The sequence below is a fragment of the Martes martes genome (assembly GCF_963455335.1).
Source record: "Martes martes genome assembly, chromosome: 12".
Taxonomy (NCBI): domain Eukaryota; kingdom Metazoa; phylum Chordata; class Mammalia; order Carnivora; family Mustelidae; genus Martes; species Martes martes.
Window position 1 is genome coordinate 79,197,241 of NC_137900.1, and position 24,118 is coordinate 79,221,358.

At 41.9% G+C, this 24,118-nt stretch overlaps 1 protein-coding gene across 4 annotated transcripts in view; it reads right to left on the minus strand.

Annotated features, from left to right (window-relative positions):
- Window positions 1-24,118, minus strand: part of ASTN2 (astrotactin 2) — a gene marked incomplete at its 5' end in the record, with an annotated part of 861,701 nt that overhangs the window by 469,898 nt on the left and 367,685 nt on the right. For all 4 annotated transcript variants that reach the window (XM_080820162.1, XM_080820161.1, XM_080820159.1 and 1 more), the window contains one exon: window positions 9,678-9,845. In XM_080820162.1, the coding sequence (XP_080676288.1) occupies window positions 9,678-9,845 (168 nt within the window). The remainder of the gene's footprint in view (window positions 1-9,677; window positions 9,846-24,118) is intronic.

Sequence of the window (24,118 nt, forward strand, 5' to 3'; positions counted from 1 at the left end):
GCCCATTCTAACCTTCTTGTCCTTCCAAATTTGTGAACAGTCGGTCCCGCTGCTTTCTGTTGTGGGTTTCCTGAGATTTTATGACCTCATCTTTGACACAGATTGTCCTTCTTCAAAAGACCTCAACCCTCTTCTACAACATAACATTTTACAACACATCTAGACCAAATATAGCAAGACTCCTGAATAGAAATATAAAATGGTTTCCCTACAACTCATAAATGCTGTCGCAGTTCCAACCCTGACTTCTGCATGTCTCCCTTGTCCCCAATCCAATTGGGTCCTTTTATTTTTTTCAAGTCAACTTATTCTAAATTCTTTGTCCAAAGGATTCATGCCTACCTCTGAGAATTCTCTGCAAATACCTATCAAGGAGAGAATGCCAGAACGCCTCTCTCTTCTCACTGCTAAGCAAACTTCTCAAACACGGACTCCTCAAACAGTAGCTTCTTACCCAGTTTGGGTCCAAATCCCAGCTGTGATACTTAGCAAATACATGACCTTGGGAGTTTCATTCAGCCAACTTTAAGATATAGTTTCTTGTATGGAAAGTGGAAGCAACAGTAACTACAAAGATGTGTTGTTATTAAGTCCAAGATAGTTATAGAAAGCCGCAGCAATTATGCTTGGTACCCCATAAAGGTATAATAAATTTCAGATGTTGTCACTGTTAGCCCAGTATTCATGCACTCCTGGATATCGTACCAAAACTCCATCATGCCTCTCTTAACTATAAGCAATCTCTAGCCATTGTCTAACACATCCATCTATAATATATCGGCAATAACTGACATCAAATGAATCAATCTGATGAGATAAATGGGATTTTAAGGCTAACATTCATTTCATGGCTTTTAAACAAGAAAAAAAAAACTCAGTTTGTTGTTGTTTGAATGGCTTCTGTTGGAATTTTTTTTTTTAAGTTTGATTTCATTATCTCACATGTCTGAATAATGAGGCACAGGGTTCATTAATTGACAATAAGTTTAGATGAGTTTTGTTTAATTCGGGGTCTATTAAAGTTCAGGACCAAGGAATAGTAATGTAGAGAGCGTTATGAATTCTGAGGATAAGAGTGACTCACTTCATGGAGGTTTGACTTCCCTAGTTGAGACCCACTGGAGTTAGAACATAGTTGTACTAATCCGGAACCAATAAAGGATAGAGCTTATTTTACCTGAGTTCAAAAAAGATTAGTGGTACCCATCTCAATGGAGAAGGTGACTTTCAGAAGACAGCTGTACCAGAAAAAAGTTTAGCAAAAACCCTTAACCAAGTATCACTGTCAAAGCCTAGAGAGCTATCCATGGTACGACACTAGAACCATGCACTGAACCCATTGATCAAGTCCTGACATTTCACCAAATGAAACTTGCTTCTCTCTCTCTCATTCATTCATTCATTCATTCGTGCACTCATTCATTCATTCATCCAAGAAAAGATGTATTGATTCAGGAACTGTTTCAGTGACTGAACTACAGCAATAAGCACAATGAGCATATGACAAGATTTAATAAGACTTTTCTCATATACAAATCTCTCCTCTTTGGACTACCAGGAAGCTGACTCTCTATAGATAAATCTCAATTTATTTAACTGTGAACCTCACCTATGTACTAATTTACTTAAATCCTACATGTCTGGTACTTGGAAACACCCATGCTACAATATCCTTCAAGGCAGGGACATTCTCCATCTCTGTAAATTCTCGAATTTACAACTTCATAAAGTCCTTGTGTCCCATTAAACTTTAATAATACAAGGCTTAGGGACGCCTGGGTGGCTCAGTTGGTCAGGCAACTGCCTTTGGCTCAGGTGGTGATTCTGGAGTCCGGGGATCTAGTCCCGCATCGGGCTCCCTGCTTAGCAGGGAGTTTGCTTCTCCCACTGACCTTTCTCCTCTCATGTTCTCCCTCTCTCTCTCAAATAAATTTAAAAAAATTATAATACAAGGCTTAGTATATAACAGGAGTAATCTATAAACATTAGAAATATTTAGTACAATATAAGACATATGGGGCGCCTGGGTAGCTCAGTGGGTTAAGCCTCTGTCTTCGGCTCAGGCCATGATCTCAGGGTCTGGGATTGAGCCCTGCATCGGGCTCTCTGCTCGGCAGGGAGCCTGCTTCCCCCTTTCTCTCTGCCTGTCTCTCTGCCTACTTGTGATCTCTCTCTCTCTCAAGTAAATAAATAAAATCTTTTAAAACAATGTAAGACATATATATGACATAACTACACTCAGTGTATTCTCATTTGATATCTTATTGCAAATGAAAAGTGGCCGCTGAAGACATGAAAATAAACTGAATATGATGGGGAACATGACTGAAGTTCATAACAATTTGAAAAGAAAATTCAATCTGCTTTAAATGCCATTTACAAATTGTTTCAATCATACTTACGCTGTAAGTTATTAGTGCTCAAAAGGTCATAGAAACACGAATTTTGAGCTGAGAAGTATCTTAGGAATTATTCGGGGTTGTAAATCACATCTTGCCACTAATTTACTGAGCGACACTGGGCAACTTGCTTAGCCTCAGTGGCCTTCAGTCTCCTCATTAGATCAGACTAGATAACCACTAGGGATCTTTCTTACATTAAAAGTTGTTTCCACTAATTTCTTTGTTGAAGAGAATGAATATGAAGTTCAGAGTATAAGCCATACTCAAGGTCAAGTGACAGATCTGTGGCCAAGCTGGCACCAGGCTTGAGACCCTGGACTTTTCTTGTTGCACTAATTTAAAAGTAACACAAAGACTAAATAAAAGGCAGCAGGCAGGAATGTCCAAGTTATGGTAAGTTTCTCTGTCAGGTGGTCAGTTCCTAGAGGTCAGAGACAACGTCCTATTTTCTTCTTAAATAATTTAACCCAGTGCACAATGCTGGGTTAGGGGTGTCTCATGAAAAATTTATCAATTTAATTGAAAAATATATTGAATTAATTACATGAAGGCCCTAGAGACTGCATAACTGATTATAGAATTAATAGCACACACTATGTTCTGAGTGCCCACCATACATTACGTGTGCTGAGTGTATTTGAAATGTGATTTTTCAGCACCCTGCCAAATAAGACTTACTCTTATTTTATATATGTAAAATAAGGTTTGAATATATTAAATGACTCTCCCAAAGCCCTACTACCAGTAAATAGAGAAGCAAAGATTCGAAGCTGGTCTGACTCAAAAGGTTATTCCAATTTTACTCTGGTTCACTAAATGCTTGAATGAATAAATAAAGAGATGAATGAATTAGTGACTAAATGTATTACTGTTCTGCCCTTACTTGCTTTGTGTGGTTTGAAGCCATACTGTCAAAGATTTTATATACAGAATTTAGCATGATACCGCACATGTGCAGAGCTTTAGTAAAGCTGTTTCACCAAAGGTTTACCCATGGTGACATTCTGAAGAACCTAAGTCTGATCATTTCAACATTCTAGAGCTGCATTGTATGGGACCATTGCAAGTAGTTCTTGAATATTTGCTTCTGTCCTCAGAGATTAAGTGTGATGGTAGCCACCCTCTGGCAACATTGTCAGGTCTTCTCTAAGCCTTCAATGAAGCCCTTCCTTGCCTTAGTCCTGAATCAGTTTGTTCTCAATCCATTCACCATCATGAAGGTAAACGTTTAATGACTCACTTTCCAAAGAACATCAGCCATGATTTGTAACATTAACCAATTTTGTTGATATAAATACCTTTATCATAACCAATTTTCAGGCTATGTACATGACATCACCAGACAAAGAGTTGGGAAGAGATGATAACAATCAACTCTCATGAGTCTCATGAGCTGTCATACAGGCCAGCTCCAGCACACCATGTATCCAATTCCATAATCAGCCCTGTGGGTGGTACTAATTGTTGAAATCCCTGGAAGAACACACTTGAGCTGGGCTATGGCACACAGCCAGGAAAACTTGGCCAGGTTCGTCCATGCATCATCGCAATTATATATTCTTCAGCAGCACTACATCCCCACTTCTCTCTTTCTTCTTGGTCAGTTTAGAGGAATTATCCTTCTTAGTGACACATCCTCTAAAGCTTTAACACATGATGAACAATGTTGGGACTCTATGACTTTGTTCAGTCCAATGAATCCCACCTGCAGAAGGAGGAGCTTACTGCAAAGTCACTTTTGACAGATCTAAGGCCTGAGGGTATAGAGGGGTTTGGGTTTTATTTTTTCCATGACTTCCCCATAGTCTAATTCCCAATGGGAGGCAAGGGAGCGGAGGCCCAGCTAATCACTTGGACAATTAGATGTTCCCCCAACCAGTTGGACAGATACAGAAGGTAGTTTCCCTTTTCCAATGACCAATATAGGCTTACTAAATCCCTTACTGGTTTTCAGAATCTTCTGGTCATTATCTCCCTGTGAATTCTCTTCATCTTACCTTTCCAACTTCATCACCTGTCTCTTCCCTAGTTCTCCTCCACCACCGCATGCATAACACACTCTCTAGATGCCAGCCCATATATACTGCTTTCTGGTTCCTGGAATAATTCTAAACTTTCTTCTTCTTGATTTTGATCATGAAGATCCCTCTGCGAAAGGACCACTCCTACTAATCCTCCCCACTGATTCTACCAGGTTCAGCTAAAAGGTCATGCACTCCATGATATATCTCCTGAAATCCCCATGCAGAATACATTTCTCCCTTTTCTCCAGGCATGAGCTACTTTGTTAATGCTTGTTCTTGATTTATCCCACATTTTGTCTTTTATAATAGCTATATATGAGCAGATTATTTTTATCCCTGTGAAAATGTGAAATCCATGAAGGCAGGAACATTGTCCAATTTGTCTGTGATTTCCCATAGCACTTAACACACAAGACTTATGAGTTGTGGAATTAAGAAAATCTTGCTTGAATTGAATCTAACAAATTGAAATAAATTTTTCAAAATGGGTCGGAGTCAAGACCCATGAAAATATATTCAGGGATCTAATGTTCCCATTTCCACTCCTTACCTGTATATAGTCCCATCCATTTATGCCTTGAGTGACTAGTAAGAGTAGGGTGCTTTGATGGACATTGGGGTGGGAAGGATACCGAAGTAAATGAGATACAGTCCCTGCTTTAAAGAGCTTACATTTTAGCAGGGTAGGCAAATTTCCAAACAATAACTCAAGTTTTAATCAGATTTTTGGTCAACAGAGAACTCTGATGATACTGTGGCAGTCATCCATTCTACCAAGAGGAAAGGAGAGGTAATCAGTGAATAGAATTTTACAAAGTAGATAATTAAAGAATGGGAGACATTTCAGGTAGAGAAGAGGAGACGGAACTCTAGTCAGAAGGTCTAACTTTGCGTGGGGTGTTTGCAAGGACTACCGTGAAGATGCGCAGAGTGAAGACCACAAGGACAGTGTTCTCAGGGAAGTGGCTGAAAGCAAGGATGAAGCCAGAGCCTTCTAGCTTGTCTGGCTACTGGATGGTTCCTAGTGACCTAATTTCTCTAGAGCTGGGAAATATTTAATCTGAGTTCATATGTAAGTGGATATGGAGGAATAAACTAAAAACTGGTATATAAAATTATTTCAGGCATACAAATTTCCTTCCTTCCTTCATCCTTTCATGATTTTCTGTGCACTAATTAGATGTCAGCAATATGCTATTTTATTTTTTTTTAAGATTTTATTTATTTATTTGACAGAGAGAGATCACAAGTAGGCAGAGAGGCAGGCAGACAGAGAGGGGGAAGCAGAGAGCCCAATGTGGGGCTCGATCCCAGGACCCTGGGACCATGACCTGAGCTGAAGGCAGAGGCTTAACCCACTGAGCCACCCAGGCACCCCAGCAATAGGCTAAGTTTTAAAGATACAGAGATAAGCAAGACACATGTTTTGAATCCCCTTTCACCAGCCATTAACAAAGATTACATTCTGGTGACAGACCCAGACAAGGAAAGAACAATGACAAGAACTATGACATAAGGAAGTACAGAGGCTGTGAGAGCAGAGAGGAGGGCTCCTCAGTATAGCCGGGGGTTTGGGCTGAATAGAATGGAAATAAAAAAAAAGAACCCTTGATTTCCCAGTAAAAGTGGGGAGAAAGACATTTCAAGAGAGAGGAAAGAGCCCGTCAAAGAGATGTAGTCATGAAAGGGTATGGTACCTCCAGGGAATTACAGGTCTCAGTGTACTTAGAGTCCAAGGCATGGGGCAAACAGACGTAGAAAATAAAGTGACAGACATGAGCACAGCTTTGTCATATAAATAAGTTAGCAAATATGGCAGCTGGGACTTCTCCTGTTCATGTGAAAAATGGGAGGACTATTTGGGAGGAAGAGGAAGGATTATTCAGAGTCTCGGTGCACCAAGAGTTGTGCTTGGCCCGAAGCATCAGCAATAGCTGGTACCTTTTTAGAAATGTGCAGTCTTAAACCCACACTAGACCCACTGAGGCTTGGGAGGCATTGGTTAAGAGCGCAGGGTCCTGAGTTGGAATCCTGGCTCTCTACCTGCTAGCTATACAACTTTGATCCTCTCGCTTTTCTTCAATATTGCCTGTGATAAAGTTGAGAAGGTCAACCCAGTGAATTCTAGTAGCATTTTCAGCTTTGCAGGGTGTGTGTGTGTGTGTGTGTGTGTGTGTGTATGTGTGTGTATTTGTGTAATTCTAGGGGATATTGGTAGGAGAGTTGATCATTTCCAAAAATGGCTAACACATGCCTCCTTCCTGAATGATCCACTGTACGGAATTGTGGCCTCAAGCTTGCAGCTAACAGAAAAGATCAGAAACAATGAAGCTGCACCTGAAGGCAGATCAACTGGGAAACCAAATGGTAAGACCCTCAGGAGTTCACCACTCTACTCGGGGGGTGGCGCTTTGTGTGGGGCAGAGAAGGTGGTGAGCCCTCCCACCAATAATCTTGCTTGCTTTTCAAGGAAAGGAAAAGAAAAAAGGAGGATACACAGGATCAGATCCAGAGGCACATAATTCCGTAAGGGCTTCCCTGGCTGTCGTGTGAGAATATTCAAGAGTGTGTTTGTGTGTGTGCGCTTGCATGTGTCTATGTGTATGTGTTTATGTCTGTGTTTCGGGAATAAAGAGGTACTGCTTAGGGTGACAGTGCCTTAAAGCTTAAATGTTTTAATTAAGAGAAAGAAGATTCAGCTCTCTGGTCAAATGGTACACTAGAGCTACATTGCTTTTTCCAAATGGCTTCCCCAATAGGCCTATGTAAAGGCTGCAGAAATGTGTCTAAACAGGCTCCCAACTAAAAGATAAGAGGGGATGGTGGTTAGAAAGCCAAATCCTTGCCCAGCTCTGCACGGACTCAAGGGTTAGCCTGGAGAAGCCCTGTCTTCACTCCTGAACTGTTGCCCCATGGAGAAGTGGAGGAGAGCTAGGGTAGAGGGAGCACACCCTTGACCTGGGACACTGAGAGCCCTCCCCATGGGCAACGTGCAATGGATTTTCCAGGCAAGATGGCCAGACTCTTGTTCATGAAGAAAGAGATGAAGTTCCAGAGAGACTATAGCAATATAAGTTGTAAGGAGGAGCACAGGACTGGGAGCAAGAACAGTTTCATTTCTAACTTGTTCTGGTATCTGGACAACTCTCTTCTAACTCCTAGTTCCCTGTTTGTAGACCTTAGTAGCCAGCCGCCATCTATTGAACAACAAGGATGAAGAAGAGATGGTCCATTTTCTAAGCATTTTACTATAAATAAGACAGTGTCTCCTGGGTTTAAATACCAAGTCTATGCTGTTGACTCACACATTTCTATCTCCAGCTAAAACTTCTTTGAATTGGACTTTTGGACCCCGATGTCTATTTTCTATCTCTACTGGATGTTTAGTTGTCATCTTGAACTTACATCCCAAATGGTACCCTTGATCCCCCACACCTCAATCCTGACTCTCTTACAGCATCCTCTGACTCAACGAAAGAGATGTCCATTCATGCACTTCCAGAATGAATCATCTGGAATCATTTCTGACCCCTCTCTACTTCTCACCGTTCATATCCAATAACGAGCCCTGTCAAATCGACCCTCTGAACATGTCCTGAATTTGACCATCTTTTCCCCTTAACTCTGTGGGTCAAGTCACTGCCCACTCCCGCCTACACTGGGATAAAATAGCACCCTTGAACGTGTAGGCAATTTGCCATGCGCCAGCCAGAGTGGTTCCGTTAAAATGCAGGCCACATGATGTTGCTCCTTGAGCTCAGAATCCTCCAATGACATTCCATCACACTCAGAGTGAATCCTAAGTTCTTGTCATCCTAGATAACTCCCTGCAGCCACCTCCACGCAATCCTCTGCTTTTCATATTTGCCTCCTACTCCTCTCCTCTCTCACCTCCATCCAACCACACTCTTCTTCCTGTTTAACCAATGGCACCCTCCTGAACTCTGCTACAACATGCTTACCCTTGTCATTGCCTCCACCTAGAATCCCGACCCCTGGATAGTCACAATGGCTTCCTCCATCTTAGCCTCGAGGTGCCCCGACTCAAATGTCCCCTTCTCAGAGAAGCCTCCCCTGACCACTGCATGTAACCACAGCTCCACTCACACTCCCACCTTAGCATCCCCTATGCTGCACCATCACCTGACACAGTACACATCCTTTCCCGTTTGTCTGTTGCAGCACTGTCCAACAGAACTTTCAGCAGGGCTGGGATGTTCTACATCTGAATTGTCCAGCAGGTAGCCATTGGTCACATGGAGTTACACAGCACTTGATAGATGGCTAATGTGACTGGGGAAGCGAATGCTGAGTTCATTTAATTCTACTTAATTCAAATTTAAATAGCCATCTGTGGCTACTGGCTATCCCTGTTAGACAGTGCAGATTGAATGTCTCCTTAGAATATAAACTTAATCAGGGCATAGATTATGCCTATTTTGTCCACTGCTATATCCTCAGTGCCAAGGCAAGTGTCTGCCTACTCAATACATACCTGGCAAATGGTGAGTAAAAAAATATACTAGGGGCTTTCCACACATTATCTCACTTAATCCTAATAAGAGCCTTATGAGTTAGATGCTATTTTCACTCTCTGGTACTCTCAGGAAGTGTCTTTCTGAAGAACACCCAGCTAGTGTGTACCCTATGACCAACATCTCCCATTTAAGGGGAGTAAGTCCTGGGGATCTTATGTACAACACAGTGAACAATTAACGATTCTGTTTAATGTACTTGAAAGTTTTTAAGAGGGTAGACCTTAAATGTTGTCACCATAAAAAAAAAACGGTATATGAAATGATGGGGGTGTCAATAAATCTTAAGGTGGTAATCATTATACAGTATATACATGTATTAAATCATCACAATATACACCTTAAACTTACAGAATGCTCTATGTCACTTATATCTCAGGAAAGCTGGAAAAAAGGACAAAGGACATCCAGCTAGTAAGAGGTGCATAGGATCTGAGCTCAGGGTTGCTGATGATGTTCAGATACCTTGCTTTGCTAAAACCAGACCAGATGTTCTCTGTGGTCCTTTCTACTTCTGGGATCCTGTGGTTCTGTAGAACTTTCTCCCTGGCCCAGTGATGGCAGCATGGAGTTTAACTGCCAATGCAACTGATGGGCCTTCAGGTAAAACCCCTCATCCATGGCTCAGAAGCCGTGATTCTTCGGGTACAAGGTGTGCAAGCCATCTTGCAGCCTGCCTCCTCTCTCCCTCCATCCCAGCCTAGGCCATGACTCACCAGTTTCTGGGTCGCAGAGCTGCTCACAGGCATCTGTCGTCCTCTGTCCACAGAGGTCTCTCACCCATGGGGAGGTGGCGTTGATCTGGTAATACAGGGACAGCTTAGCCGGGTTTAACCAGTCTGAGACATCCAGGTAGCTCCCTTCACTCACCACAAAGCTGCTCCCTGTGGGTGAACAGAGATAAAGACAGCTACTTTCTCCTCGATTGTAGGACGCAGATGTATCTTGCTGCTGATGTGCAGGCTGGGAAAACAGGCAGGTGCATGCAAGCAATCCCCCCATCCCAGGTCCACTGTTCTCATTTGTCTACCCACACTGACAAAGCATTTTTACAATATTCCTGTCATGGTATTGGCAGCCAGGAGAGAAAGAGACAAATCATACACAGAGACAGTTCAGCCTAGTGGAAGGAAGTTGGGCCCTTAGGACTGACAGAGACTTGGGTTCAAATTCACAATCCACCCTTATCTGCCATTGACTCTGTGTGAGCCACTCAATACCTCTGGGTCTTGGTGACATCATCTGTAAATAGGAATATCAATGGATCCCACCTCATTGTTGTAAAAATGGAATAAATTAATATAGATAAAATGTTATACTTAGCCAAGGCCTGACTTGTTTTAGTAAAGAGTGCTTAAACATTAAAAAAATTTTTTAAAGATTTTTTTTGTTTATTTATTTGACAGAGTGACAGCAAGAGCAGGAACATAAGCAGGGGGAGTGGGAGAGGGAAAGCAGGCTTCCTGCTGAGCAAGAAGCCCAGTGTGGGGCTCCATCCCAGGACCCTGGGATCATGACCTGAGCCGAAGGCAGACGTCTAATGACTGAGCCACCCAGGCGCCCCTAAAGAAATTTCTTAAAAAGATTGTACTTATTTATTTGACAGAGAGAGAGAGAGAGAGACAGTGAGAGCAGGAACACAAGCAGGGAGAGTAGCAGAAGGAGGAGCAGGCTTCCCACTGAGCAGGGAGCTGATGCGGGGCTCCATCCCAGGACCCTGGGATCACAACCTGAGCCAAAGGCAGATGCTTAACAACTGAGCCACCCAGGTGCCCCTACACATTAAAATTTAAAAGAAAAAAAAAAGTGCTAATCTCCCTGTCGCCCAGGCGTACTCCCCTCCCACCATCCCTAACAGGGGTCATTAATGCCCACAGGGGCTGAGTGTGTGATTATTAATGGGAGAGAATAGCTGAGCAGGTTCTTGGCCTCCTGGCCTAGATTTTGTTTTTTATTCTATTAGAGAGAAAGTCAAAGAAATTCATAGCACCTCTAAGAAAAAAAGCTGTGCTTGTGCCATAGAAAATGCCTTAATGTTGGGGAATGATGGAGTTTGGGGTGACCTGGCACTACAGGTTCTCTCAGACTGGGAATGGCTGTGGGCCGGCTCCAACCAGCTCTTGTCAAACAGATCTAAAAGCCAGCGGTACAAGAACGTCAGGTTTCTTTAAGAGATGCTGCAAATTCAGACTTTGATTGTAATCAAGCAATTTGAAATAATGACTTAAATTTGTTCTTAAATTTGTGTAAGTCAAGGGCGTCTGGGTGGCTCAGTCGGTTAAGCAGCCAACTCTTGATTTCAGCTCAGGTCGTGATCTCAGGATCCTGGGAATGAGCCCCGTGTCAGGCTCCCGGCTCAGCAGGGAATCTGCTTCAGGATTCTCTCTCTCTACGTCTCCCTCTACCCCTTCCCCTGCTTGCTCACACACCCTGTCTCTTAAAAAAATAAAGAGATATTTAAAAAAAAAAAAAAACTTGTGTCAGTCAAACAAAGACCCTACCTTGCAATCTACACTCTAAAATATTCCCCTGAACACACACATATATGTACACACATACATACACATCTTTACACACATATATACACACATGAACACACACATGCATACATATATGATTACATTACACACACACACACACACACACACACTCTTTGAGGGCAAGGAACAGAAGCCTGTGCAGGGTGGCTGCATACTGGGTATGAACGGTGAGTGTGTGTATGCAGTAATACACAATAGTAGCCCACAACTGTTAGACAACAAAAGGAATAAAAGGCATCCAAACTGATAAAGAAGAAGTAAGACTTCTGCTATTTACAGATGACGAAATGCTCTATACAGAAAATCCAAAAGATGCCACCAAAAAACTACCAGAACTGATAAATGAATTCAGTAAAGTCACAGGATACAAAATCAATATACAGAAATATGTCCAATTTCTATATACTAATAATGAAGCAGCAGAAAGGGAAATTAAAAAAACAATTCCACTTACAATTGCACCAAAACCTATAAAATACTAGAAATAAACTTAACCAAAAAGAGGGGAAAGACCTGTATTCCATCGAAGATTATTTGACCATATAGTTGAGGGTCCATATCTGGGCTCTCTGTTCCACTGGTCTATGTGTCTGTTTTTGTGCCAGTACCATGCTGTCTTGGTGATCACAGCTTTGTAGTAAAGCTTAAAATCAGAATCCTAGAGGAGAACATAGGCAGTAACCTCTTCGACATTGGCCACAGCAACTTCTTTCAAGATATGTCTCCAAGGGCAAAGGAAACAAAAGCGAAAATGAACTTTTGGGACTTTGTCAAGATCAAAAGCTTCTGCACACAAAGGAAACGGTCAACAAAGCAAAAAGGCAACCCATAGAATGGGAGAAGATATTTGCAAATGACAGTACAGACAAACAGCTGATATCGAAGATCTATAAAGAACTCCTCAAACTCAACACACACAAAACAGATAAGCATGTCAAAAAATGGCAGAAGACATGAACAGACACTTCTCCAAAGAAGACATACAAATGGCTAACAGACACATGAAAAAATGTTCATCATCATTAGCCATCAGGGAGATTCAAATCAAAACCACTCTGAGATACCACCTTACACCAGTTAGAAAGGCCAAAATTAACAAGACAGTAAACAACATGTGTTGGAGAGGATGTGGAGAAAGGGGAACCCTCATACACTGTTGGTGGGAATGCAAGTTGGTGCAGCCACTTTGGAAAACAGTGTGGAGATTCCATAAGAAATAAAAAATAGAGCTTCCCTATGACCCTGCAATTGCACTACTGGGTATTTAACCCAAAGATACAGATGTAGTGAAAAGAAGGGCCATCTGTACCACAATGTTCATAGCAGTAATGGCCACAGTCGCCAAACTGTGGAAAGAACCAAGATGCCCTTCACTGGATGAATGGATAAAGAAGATATGGTCCATATATACAATGGAGTATTATGCCTCCATCAGAAAGGATGAATACCCAACTTTGGGTATTCATGAACGGGACTGGAGGAGATTATGCTGAGTGAAATAAGTCAAGCAGAGAGAGCCAATTATCATATGGTTTCACTTACTTGTGGAGCATAAGGAATGACATGGAGGACATGGGGAGATAGAGAGGAGAAGGGAGTTGGGGGAAATTGGAGGGGGAGATGAACCTGAGAGACTGTGGACTCTGAGAAACAAACTGAGGGTTTTGGAGGGGAGGGGGTTGGGGGGTTGGGTGAGCCTGGTGGTGGATATTATGGAGGGCACATATTGCATGGAACACTGGGTGTGGTGCATAAAAAATGAATTCTGGAACACTGAAAAGAAATAAAAAATAAATAATTTTAAAAAAGACCTGTACTCTGAAAACTATAAAACACTGATGAAAGAAATTCAAGAAGATACAAAGAAATGGAAATATTCTCCATGCTTACGTGTCGGAAGAACAAATGTTGTTAAAATGTCTATACTACCCAAAGCAATATACAGATTTAATGTAACCCCTATCAAAACAACAAGAGCATTTTTCACACTACTAGAACAAACAATCCTAAAATTTGTATGGGACTACAAAAGACTATGAGTAGCCAAAGCAATCTTGAAAAAGAAATACAAAACTGGAGGCATCACAATTCCAGACTTCAAGTTATATTAAAAAGCTATAGTAATCAAAATAGTATGGTATTGGCATAAAAATAGACAGATGGATCAATAGAACAGAATAGAAAACCCAGAAATAAAGCCACAAGTATCTATCAATTAATCATCAATGCTAGAGGAAAGAACATAAAATGGGAAAAACGAGTCTCTTTAAATGGTGTTGGGAAAACTGGGCTGCTACATGCAAAGAATGAACCTGGACCACTTTCTTACATTACACACAAAATTAAACTCAAGTTGGACTGAAGACCTAAATATGAGACCTGAAACCACAAAAATCCTAGAAGAGAGCATAGGTAGTAATTTCTCTGGTATTGGCTATAACTTCTTTCTAGCAGAAAAAAAGCAAAAATAAACTATTGGGACTATATCAAAATAAAAAGCTTCTTCACAACAAAGGAAATAATCAACAAAACTAAAAAGCAACCTACTGAGTGGGAGAAGATATTGGCAAATGACGTAACTGATAAAGCGTTAGTATCTAAAATATATAAAAAATTATTAAACTCAATACCCCCAAAATGAATAAACCAATTGAAAAATGGGCAGAAGACATGAACAGACATTTTTCCAAAGAAGACATACAGATGGCCAACGGGCACATGAAAAGATGCTCGACATCACTCATCATCAGGGAAATGCAAAGCAAAACCACAATAAGATACCACCTCACACCTGTCAGAATGGCTAGAATCAAAAACACAAGAAACAACCAGTGTTGGCAAGGACACGGAGAAAAGTTACCCCTCTTACACTCTTGGTGGGAATGCAAACTGGTGCAGCCACTCTGGAAAACAGAGTGGAGGTTCCTCAAAAAGGTAAAACTAGAATTACCTTGTGATTCAGCAATCTCACTATTGGATATTTACCCAAATAATATAAGAACCCTAAGTTAAGGGGATATGTGCACCTGATGTTTATTCCCCCATAATTTACAATAGCCAAACTACGGAAGCAGCCCGAGTCTCCATCAATGGATGAATGGATTAAGAAGATGTGGTGTGTGTGTATATGTATGCATAGGTATAAGTATGTATATGTATATATACATATATACACACACATACATACATAGACTGGGGAATTACTCAGCCATTAAAAAAAAATGAAATCTTGCCATTTGCAACAATATAGATGGAGCTATAGAGTATTAAGTTAAGCGAAATAAGTTAAAGACAAATACCATATGATTTCAATCATATGTAAAATTTAAGAAAGAAAGCAAACAATCAAAGAAAAAAGACAGAGAAACCAAGAAACAGACTCTTAACTACAGAGAACAAACTGATGGACACCAGAAGGGAAGTGGTGGGGGGATGGGTGAAACAGGTGAAGGGGATTAGAAATACACTTATGATGAGTACTGAGAAATGTACAGAATTGTTGAGTCACCATACTGTACACCCGAAACTAATATAACAGCGTATGTTAACTATACTGAAATTGAAGTTTTAAAAACTTAATAAATGAAAAAAATAAAAACAGAGAAAATGTACATAAAATATAGTAAAAGTCAAATTTCACAGGGGGAAAGAAAAAACAAAAAGTTCAGTTAGGACCAAGCTCCACAATGCCAGACTTGGAGAGTAGTTCTAGATTTATGGCAGATCTACAGACCTCACCAGCAGGAGACCTTAAATTGTTTCACAAAGGGGCACCTGGGTGGCTCAGTGGGTTAAGCCTCTGCCTTCGGCTCAGGTCACAGTCTCAGGATCCTGGGATCGAGCCCCGCATCAGGCTCTCTGCTTGGCAGGGAGCCTGCATCATCCCCTCTCCCTCTGCCTGCCTCTCTGCCTACTTGTGATCTCTCTCTCTGTCAAATAAATAAATAAAATCTTTAAAAAAATTGTTTCACAAATAACGTGACTCAGCTTCTCTCCCTGCATTTGCTTCTCTCTACCTCACTACCAACCAATGAAATCTTTCCTTGTATGCAATTTAAGAGGAACTCAGCTACAGAGCATCATATGGGTTTGACAGCAACCTCTCTGTCAGGTCACAAGGGACCTTGCTGGCTGACCACAATGGTTGGGTTTCTGTTGGCCTTGGTGACTAGCTGTGGTCCAATGGGCAATGGTCAGGGAGGTAGGATCATGTCAGACCCTACCTGAACGCCCTGAGGACCTAAGATTCCCAAAAAGGGTAAGGGCATGGAAGGCAACATTGCCTTCCCTAACTCACACAGATGATGTGATTTCTATCATTTTATAGAAAGAGTTCCCCAGTAGAAGCACAGTGGACAATATGACTTTTGGTGAGGAGGAAAGAGGATTCTATGTGAAAAGCACAAGGGATTGATAGCATCAAGCTCAGAGATGAGGAAATGACCACATTTGAAGTTGGCCTTAAAATCTTTGGCAACTAAAGCAAATAAAAAGGAAAAAAGAAGAAGAAGTCTGCTGGATTCCATATTTCAAATTTCTGGCAAGGGAAGATATGCAAATCTATCTGCAAAGCCATATTTTCCCCTCTGGAACTAAGCCCGAGCAGAAACATGTCACATGGGTCCCTGTGCAAGGCACCGCACATCAGTATCAACCACAGATTTTTCTTTTAAAAAGCACAGTCATGCTGTTTAAATGGATAATTCTTGTATTTATTCTCACTAAAGACTGAGGGATGGATATTGAATTGTGTCCCAGGGCTGAGTTTGGCTAATCCCACTACTTCAGGAAAGCTACGCAGTGCAGTGATGCAGAGAAGAGTCTGCAAGACATGTATTCAGATCTTCCCTCTGCTACTCACAAGCTCTGTAAACCTGGACAATCCTCAGTGATCTCCCGTGAAAAACGTGGTTACAGACTCTTCCTTCGTAGGGTTGATATAAAGATTAAACGAGATGATGCACGTGTTTTAAGTCAGGTTTACCAGAAATGACACTCAAAGGCAGAGATTGGCATGTGGGAGGTTTGCTGGGGGTTCCCTGATAAGGAACAAAGAGGAACTGAGCAGAGGGAGAAGCCGAATCACCATGCAGTTTGAGCAAAGCCCTTAGCTGACCCCAGGGGAAATTCTGGAGCTGGGATGGTCCTTCAGAGTTGTCCTGAATCAAGACAACGTGTCAGGCCTTTGTACCCCCACACTAACCAGGCATAGGATGTGGGCTATCCTTGGGGAGGGGACAAGTGCTTAGGTGAAGTGGTCCTTTTCAATGAAGGACATTTCTCCCAGAAAGATGCAGAGCCAGTGGTCAACCACCAGCATTCCTGGAAGCTGGAGGAATAGTGCCTACGTTCTAATGAGAGATTTGGACCTAGAACGACGACATCCACTACAGTGTGTGACGTTCAGCAGCACATTTTGAAATCTCAAATAACAGGAGCTATTTTAGTTATTATTTGGATTTCTTACAAACTTACAGAGCTCTGAATTCAATACTGGTTAACAGATCTCTCTTAAACATGAGAAAAGCATCTCTGTAAAACAGAGTGACTCAGGGCACCTGGGTGGCTCAGTCGGTTAGGCATCCAGCTCTTGATTTCAGCTCAGATCATGGTCTCGGAGTTGTGAGTTTGAGCCCCAAGTTGGGCTCCATGCTGGACATAGAGCCTGGTTAAGATTTTCTCTCTCCCCATCTCCCTTAGCCCCTCACCCTGCTTATGCACATGCCCCCCTCAAAGAAATACATAAAATAATTTTTTTTAAAGGGAGTGACTCAGGGCACGTGGGTGGCTCAGTGGGTTAAAGCCTCTGCCTTTGGCTCAGGTCATGATCCCAGGGTCCTGAGATTGAGCCCCGCATTGGGCTCTCTGCTCGGTGGAGAGCCGGCTTCCTCCTCTCTCTCTCTCTGCCTACTTGTGATCTCTGTCTGTCAAATAAATAAATAAAATCTTAAAAAAATAAATAAAATAAAAGGGAGTGACTCAAAAGTAGGTTATCATCAACTGCTTTTAAAAGGTATTCTACCAAGATAACTGTTGGTTTAATGGCAGAAGGGAGTTACCATCCCTTGAACACCCTCTCTGTTCCAGACCCTGGGATGAATGTGTTACAAATCCTGTTCGCTTAATTCTTATAACAGCCTTATGGGGTAGGTGTTTCCCCCATTTTATAAAAGGACAACATGAAGTTCAGAGAGAAACTAGTAAGCGGCTAAAGTAGAAACTTGACTCTAGATTTCTTAGCATCCAAAGATGGGACCTGTCCATTATTCCAGGCTGTCTTGAGAGTTGGGGCTCTGGCTGGGTATCAGGCAGAGCTGCCCTCAATGGTGGTCTTGCTTCTTTTCTGATAGTCTGTGCATCCCCCATTATCTTTAGTGTGGGGTCTTTTGCTTTCTCTGATAGATAGTGCTTTCCTGCAGGGAAGAGGTCATGACTCATTCATTAGTCCTTATCAATCCAGCCCTGAGTAAAGTGCCCGGCACATATTAGCAGGTTAGAGAATGTCTGTTGAATGAATTAATGATCCCATAGGTTTTGGACTGATGTGTTTTCGTTCTCATTAGTTTTCATGAATGGTTTTAATGAAATCAGAGTTCCGTGTTTGACTAGAAGGGATTCCAACTAACTTCATGGGATCGTGAGGCAGGAATGCCTTCACACTGACCCCAAAGTTTTCTGTTTCTTTGCTTTGACTTTTGGTTTTTATCCTGCGAGAGCCAGAATACAAGATTAGCCCTTCAGTGTCTCCCCGGTCCCAAACCAAAACTTGAATTGACAGTCATAGCCCCCGAGCTCTCATTCATCCCATGGGCTTGCAGTGTGGATTACCAAAGTAGAGATGTTAGAGGGACTCAGTGTGAAGGGGCAAGGACATGTGGCAGGGAGATGCCACATCAGATAGGGAGAGGAAGCAACTGCACGAAACGTAATTGCCGAGACTTAATCCACATGTTCATTTAACCAACATTTATTAAGCTCCTCCTTGTATAAGAAACAGGGACAGAGAATGATTAATGGACTGAATCCATCAAGAAAATTACACACTAACAAGGGAGATCAAATGTGTGCACAGATAGATACGATACAACCTAGAGTGCTGGGAGCACCGCATGGCAAGGATGGGCATCTCTGCATCTAAGCAGAAAGAAAAAGGGTGTCAGAGAGGAATCGCTGAAGAGTAGTTGGCTTTTAAGCTAGATCTGGAAGGAGACGAAGGAGAACAATACACTTGGCAAAAGTTGAGGTGGCATTTGCCCCTTGAGGCTCACCTTCAGACCTGGCTTGTGCTCCTCTTAATCTCTCTCATACTTACAAGGCGTTGCACACAACTACCAGCTGTATGTGCCATGTCACAGATTTAGTCATTCATCCATAGATTTATGCATTTAACAAATAAAATGGCATACTATGTGCTGGCTTCTGTCTCAGCCTCTGGATGAGCAAAATATGGTGTCTGTCCACTGAGTGCTCACCGTCCAGGAAGGGAGATCGGATTTAGCAAATCTAAAGCAAGTCATGAATTGTTTTTTAATTTCCCCTTTCTTGTTCTCCCATCTAGATTGTACATTACTTGAAAGCAGACTATGTCTTATCTAACTCTGAAATCACCATAGTGTTTAGGGTTCGGTGGGGGTTCAGAAGATGACTGAGGAGTGTGTCCATGCAAAGAATGAAGCAGGGGAGAGGGAGAGACAGAGAGTGAGCACAGGCTCAGTAAGGCCAAAGAGTGGCAAGCGGCGCTCTATGGGTAGTTCTAGCATTACTTTGATAATAAAAACACAGGAAAGGGATATAAATGCATTATTCCATGTGTCTCCTATATCTCTAGTTTTCCAATGGACCCTGTTTAATTTTCTTGGTTTTGGATCGAAAGCACCCCCATTTTCTGGGTGCTCTAAGATTCCTCTTTGTGCTCAAATCAATCTCCCCAGAGAGCAGTGACTATGAAATGAATCTTTGCCAAAATCTCAACTTCAAAATGTCATGTTTCCTTATTTTTCTATATATATATATTTTTTTTCTTCCACTGGCTTGTGGGAATATACATCATCTAATTAGCCAAATGGATTTTCAGTTCAGCCCAATCGTTTCCTTATCTAGCATCTGAAGCTCAGCATTGCTCAGGGGACTGCCTGGGCACGGAGGTCCTCATTAACTCTGATCTTCAATTACATTGATTATAAGCCTGCTTCTGTAATTGTGCAGCATAGATCAGAGGTGAGCTGCAGAGCTCAGGCCACTCCGTAGTGTTCTCTGAAAAGCCAGAGGCATATCGGCCCCTAAAGAAACAGAAAGCTACAGATGAGAACTAAAAATACCACGGAAGGAGGTATCACCAGACAAAATTGCCTGGCGAGCCAGACGGCAGCTGCAAATCCCTTTCATTATACCTCGAATCATGAGACAGACCTCTGAGAACCATGGATGGAAGATTTCAAAAGAAGGCTCTGGTCACAGTGGTGAATTAGAAGCAGAGGAAATCAAAGGTCGTATGGTGGAAAGATGGTCATCACAAATGATGATCAGGGAATTTTTTGGCCAAATGAATTCAGCTCTTCCCTCCCTCCATTCTTTGGGAATATGTGATAAATAATTAAAGGTTTATTTCCCAATGTTACATCATGTTTCCCCATGATGATCCCATCTGTCAGGGGCTCGGACCTGGGAGAAAGGTCTTCTCAGGGTCACAGGATAGAAAACAAAACCAAGACAAAGCAGAATGAAGGAACTCACCTAACTTCAGCTCAACAGACCCATGAAGAGTGCACCCACTCCCACCTTCCTCCCCTGTCCACAGAGCTTTGAATACATCTCACCACCTGCCATTGACTAAAAGCCATTTAAGGAGCAAGTGACCAAATTCCAAAAACAAGAGGTTAGAAAGAGCCGTTTGAGGGTTTGTGAGCAAGGGCAGAGACAACCCGGAGGGCTGGGAGTGCTCATTCCCTTGGGTGTCGGGGGAAGTCTCTCTTACACCTATTTCTGATGGAGTCTTCAGTCATTTTTCCCTACGTTGTCATCTCCTGATCTTAAAGCTCCAATCCCTTCTGCCATTTTCTTCCCCCTTTCCTTGGATCAACTTCAACCTATCCCTCTGTACTACCTACCTGTCCTTGCCTGATCATCACCCTCCCCAAAATTTGTATGTTGGAAGTCCTAATGCCCAGTACCTCTGAGTAGAACTGTCTTTGGAGGTGGGTTCTTTAAAGAGGCAATTAGGGTTAAATGGGGCTGTTAGGTTCAGGCCCTAATCCAATAAGACTGGTGTCCTTATAAGAAGAGGAGATTAGGATACAAACACAGAAGGAAGACCATGTGAAGACCCAGGGAGAAGACGACCATATACAAAGAAAGAATAGAGGTCCTCAGAAGAAACCAACCTTGCCAACACCTTGATCTCAGACTGCCAGCCTCGAGAACTGGGAGGAAATAGATTTCTCTTGTTTAACCACACAGTCATGGTACTTTGCTACAATAGCCCTTGAGAACTAATGTACTCTCTGTCTTATTTGACAAAAATGACTTCTTAATCCCAGCATCTGCCCTGTTTATTAACCTTTATTTTTGTCATGGATCCCTATGGATCACTTTTCAGAATAGAGTTTTCAAATGCATGGTATTACAAAAGGAACGGATAGTTGAAACACAGTTCTGTCCATGGATTCCCCACCCCCCCAAAGATCGTGAACCCCGGGATAAAAACCCTAGTCTGAGCTAAGCTATTTCCATCCTTTCCACAGATGCCCAGTCTGCTACCTGACCTGGTTCCAAACACTTGAACATCACTGGATGGACAAGGGAGTGGCAGCCAGATTATAATGAATATGCAATCCTGCTGAAACATGTGAATGAGATGCAAATGACAAAGAGAAGAAAACATGGAGAAGAAGTTCCACTGGCTGTTTTAAAGAGGGTCAGACTCTTTCTTTGTGTCCAAATACTATTTTTTTAAAGCTCTGAAGAACATAGAAACTTGGCTAAAATTAGAACTTTCTTAGAACAATCACACAATAAATCATAATTTTATGAAGCTAAGTATATATTTAATTTTAAAGAAGGTTCGAAAACTTTTAGTTCCTTTATTCCAGAGGATCTCAGCCTTTTTTCTTTTTTTTTTCATTATCACCTGTTTAGATAATCTATTCCTCAACCATCCTCAATCCACAGATATGTTGTGTATACGTGTATGCACTGTGTTTTTGCTGTACATCAAAAAAAAAAAAAAAAAGAGCAAAAGGAGGTTCCCTCACCCCCAGAATCAATTTTCAAATCGTTGGAGGTATTCTTGTCCTCACTGAGAGTGGATGGTCTAGTTAGAGATAAACTGAGGGTCAAGAAAGGAAAGGGATGTGCCTAAGATCCACTGGGTCTAGTGGAATAGATACTAGTAGCTGGGAGTGAGGTAAGGGTTGGAGATGGACTGGCTTCCCCAGGGCAACAGAGCTGGAAGGTGTTGGGACTGGGCCAGAGCCCGAGTGTGGTGACCCAAGTGTATAGAGTTTGTCCCGGGATTCCACACTGACAGTCGAGACTAGATCCCAAGGAGGTGAGTTGTCTCAAGGCTAATAATTCTCCCTCACTGGGGGGTGTCAAATGGTAGGTAATAAGTTTGAGAGGTCCATGTCAGAGAAGAACATGGAAGGACTCATCACCAAATATCCCTTAAAAAGGAGCATGGAGATGGACAGGTCACTGGTATTTAGAGAGTTACTTCCCAGCAAAGCTGTATCAAAGGTTGGTTTTCGCTCCTCAAATGGAGGTTTCCTTGATTTCCTCCAGGCAATTGTGTTTCCGCTGTTTTCTGTCTTCCCCACTTCAAATTGTGATCAAAGTCTGGCTAAAACAGATTGCCACCAAATTCCACATGCCTTTATGTATCACCACAGTCTCGCTTCAAAGTTGAGTTAGGGGTGTTTGAATCTGGACGAAAGAGGTTTGAAGTGTTGCGATTTCAAAAAATTATTTTTCTCCCCTGGGATGTAACAATTTGGTACCAGGCTGGTCAGGAGAAGAAAAGAACAAAGTCATGAAATGCCTCTTGTTTTATTCTAGATTATTTAACTTTTTTAAAGAATTGCTAAAGATTGAAGGCAACTATTTGCTTTCCATTTAGGATTTTTTTTTCTTTTTTTCTTTTTTTTTTAAACTTTCTTCATGACTTCATTGGGAATATATGCATCAAACCCAATCTCAGTGTTGGATTTTTTTTTGATCTGAGATCAATGCCTCTTGAATGAATGTGGTGGATAGTTGTCCCGGAAACTCAAAGGTCCTATAGCTCTGATTTGCTAATATATTAGTAACCTATTATGCACAGGGGAAGCATTCCAAGACCTACGATGAATGCACAAAACCACAGGTAATACCAAATGCTACATATGTTTTTTTTTTCCTATACATACCTATGTATGATAAAATTTAATTTATAAATTAGACAGAGTAAGAGATTAATAATAGGGGCACCTGGGTGGCTCAGTGGGTTAAACCTCTGCCTTCAGCTCAGGTCATGATCTCAGGATGCGGGGCTCGAGCCCCGCATCAGGCTCTCTGCTCAGCAGGGAGCCTGCTTCCTCCTCTCTCTCTGGCTGCCTCTCTGCCTACTTGTGATCTCTCTCTCTGTCAAATAAATAAATAAAATCTTAAAAGAAGAGATTAATAATAATAAAATAGAACTATAACAATATACTTAATATAATTTATGTGAATGTTGTCTCTAAATATCTCACTTTACTCTATCACCCTTCTTCTTGTGATGATAAGAGATGATAAAATGCCTATATGATGAGATGAAGTGAGATGAAGGACACAAGCGTTGTGATAATGTAAGGCTATCCTTGACCTTCTGATGATACATCAGGAGGAGAATCATCTGCTTCTGAACTGTGGTAGACTGGGAGTAACTGAAACCAAGGATAAGTGAAACCACCAACAAGGGGCCTCCTGTGTTGAAAAATTTCCCTCTCCATTGGTTGCCCAAGTAAGCTAGGATCTCACATGGGAGGCAAAGGGCTGGACTATAGGATTAAACAGGTATGGTATAAATCCTAGTCTAGGCATTGACCTTCTGTGTGACCCAAGAACCAATCATTTCATCTCAGCAAGTCCTCCTCCATTTTCTAATCTGTACAACGGAAATACTTACTTCATAGAGATTCTATGACCATTATAGAAAACGCATTTGAATTGCCTAAGGACAGGACCATGCCTGGGTAGGGCCTCTGTGTTGTCCTACTCCGGGGGATAAAATTGATGTAGCCAACCACGCACTCTACATATAATTGCATGTCTACCCATATAGATCTATATGTTTGTGTATTTCATATATGTACATATAATGGGTAATCATGCGATCATGTATATATGCATACATGCGTGCACATACACATAAGCACAGATAATTCTACAAGTATGTCCTATGTGGATGGTACCTCCTGGAGCTGTGCCCCACGGCGGTCCTGCCTGGGGCACACACAGCAGTTTCATTAAAAAAATAATAAGCACCTTTCTCCTGCCTGTCCAACCAACTATGCTCATTTCCCCCATGCTGAGCCATAGCCTGTCCCAGGTGCACCACCGATTTTCACCATATCCCAGGATGAGTTGGGGAACACAGGAGT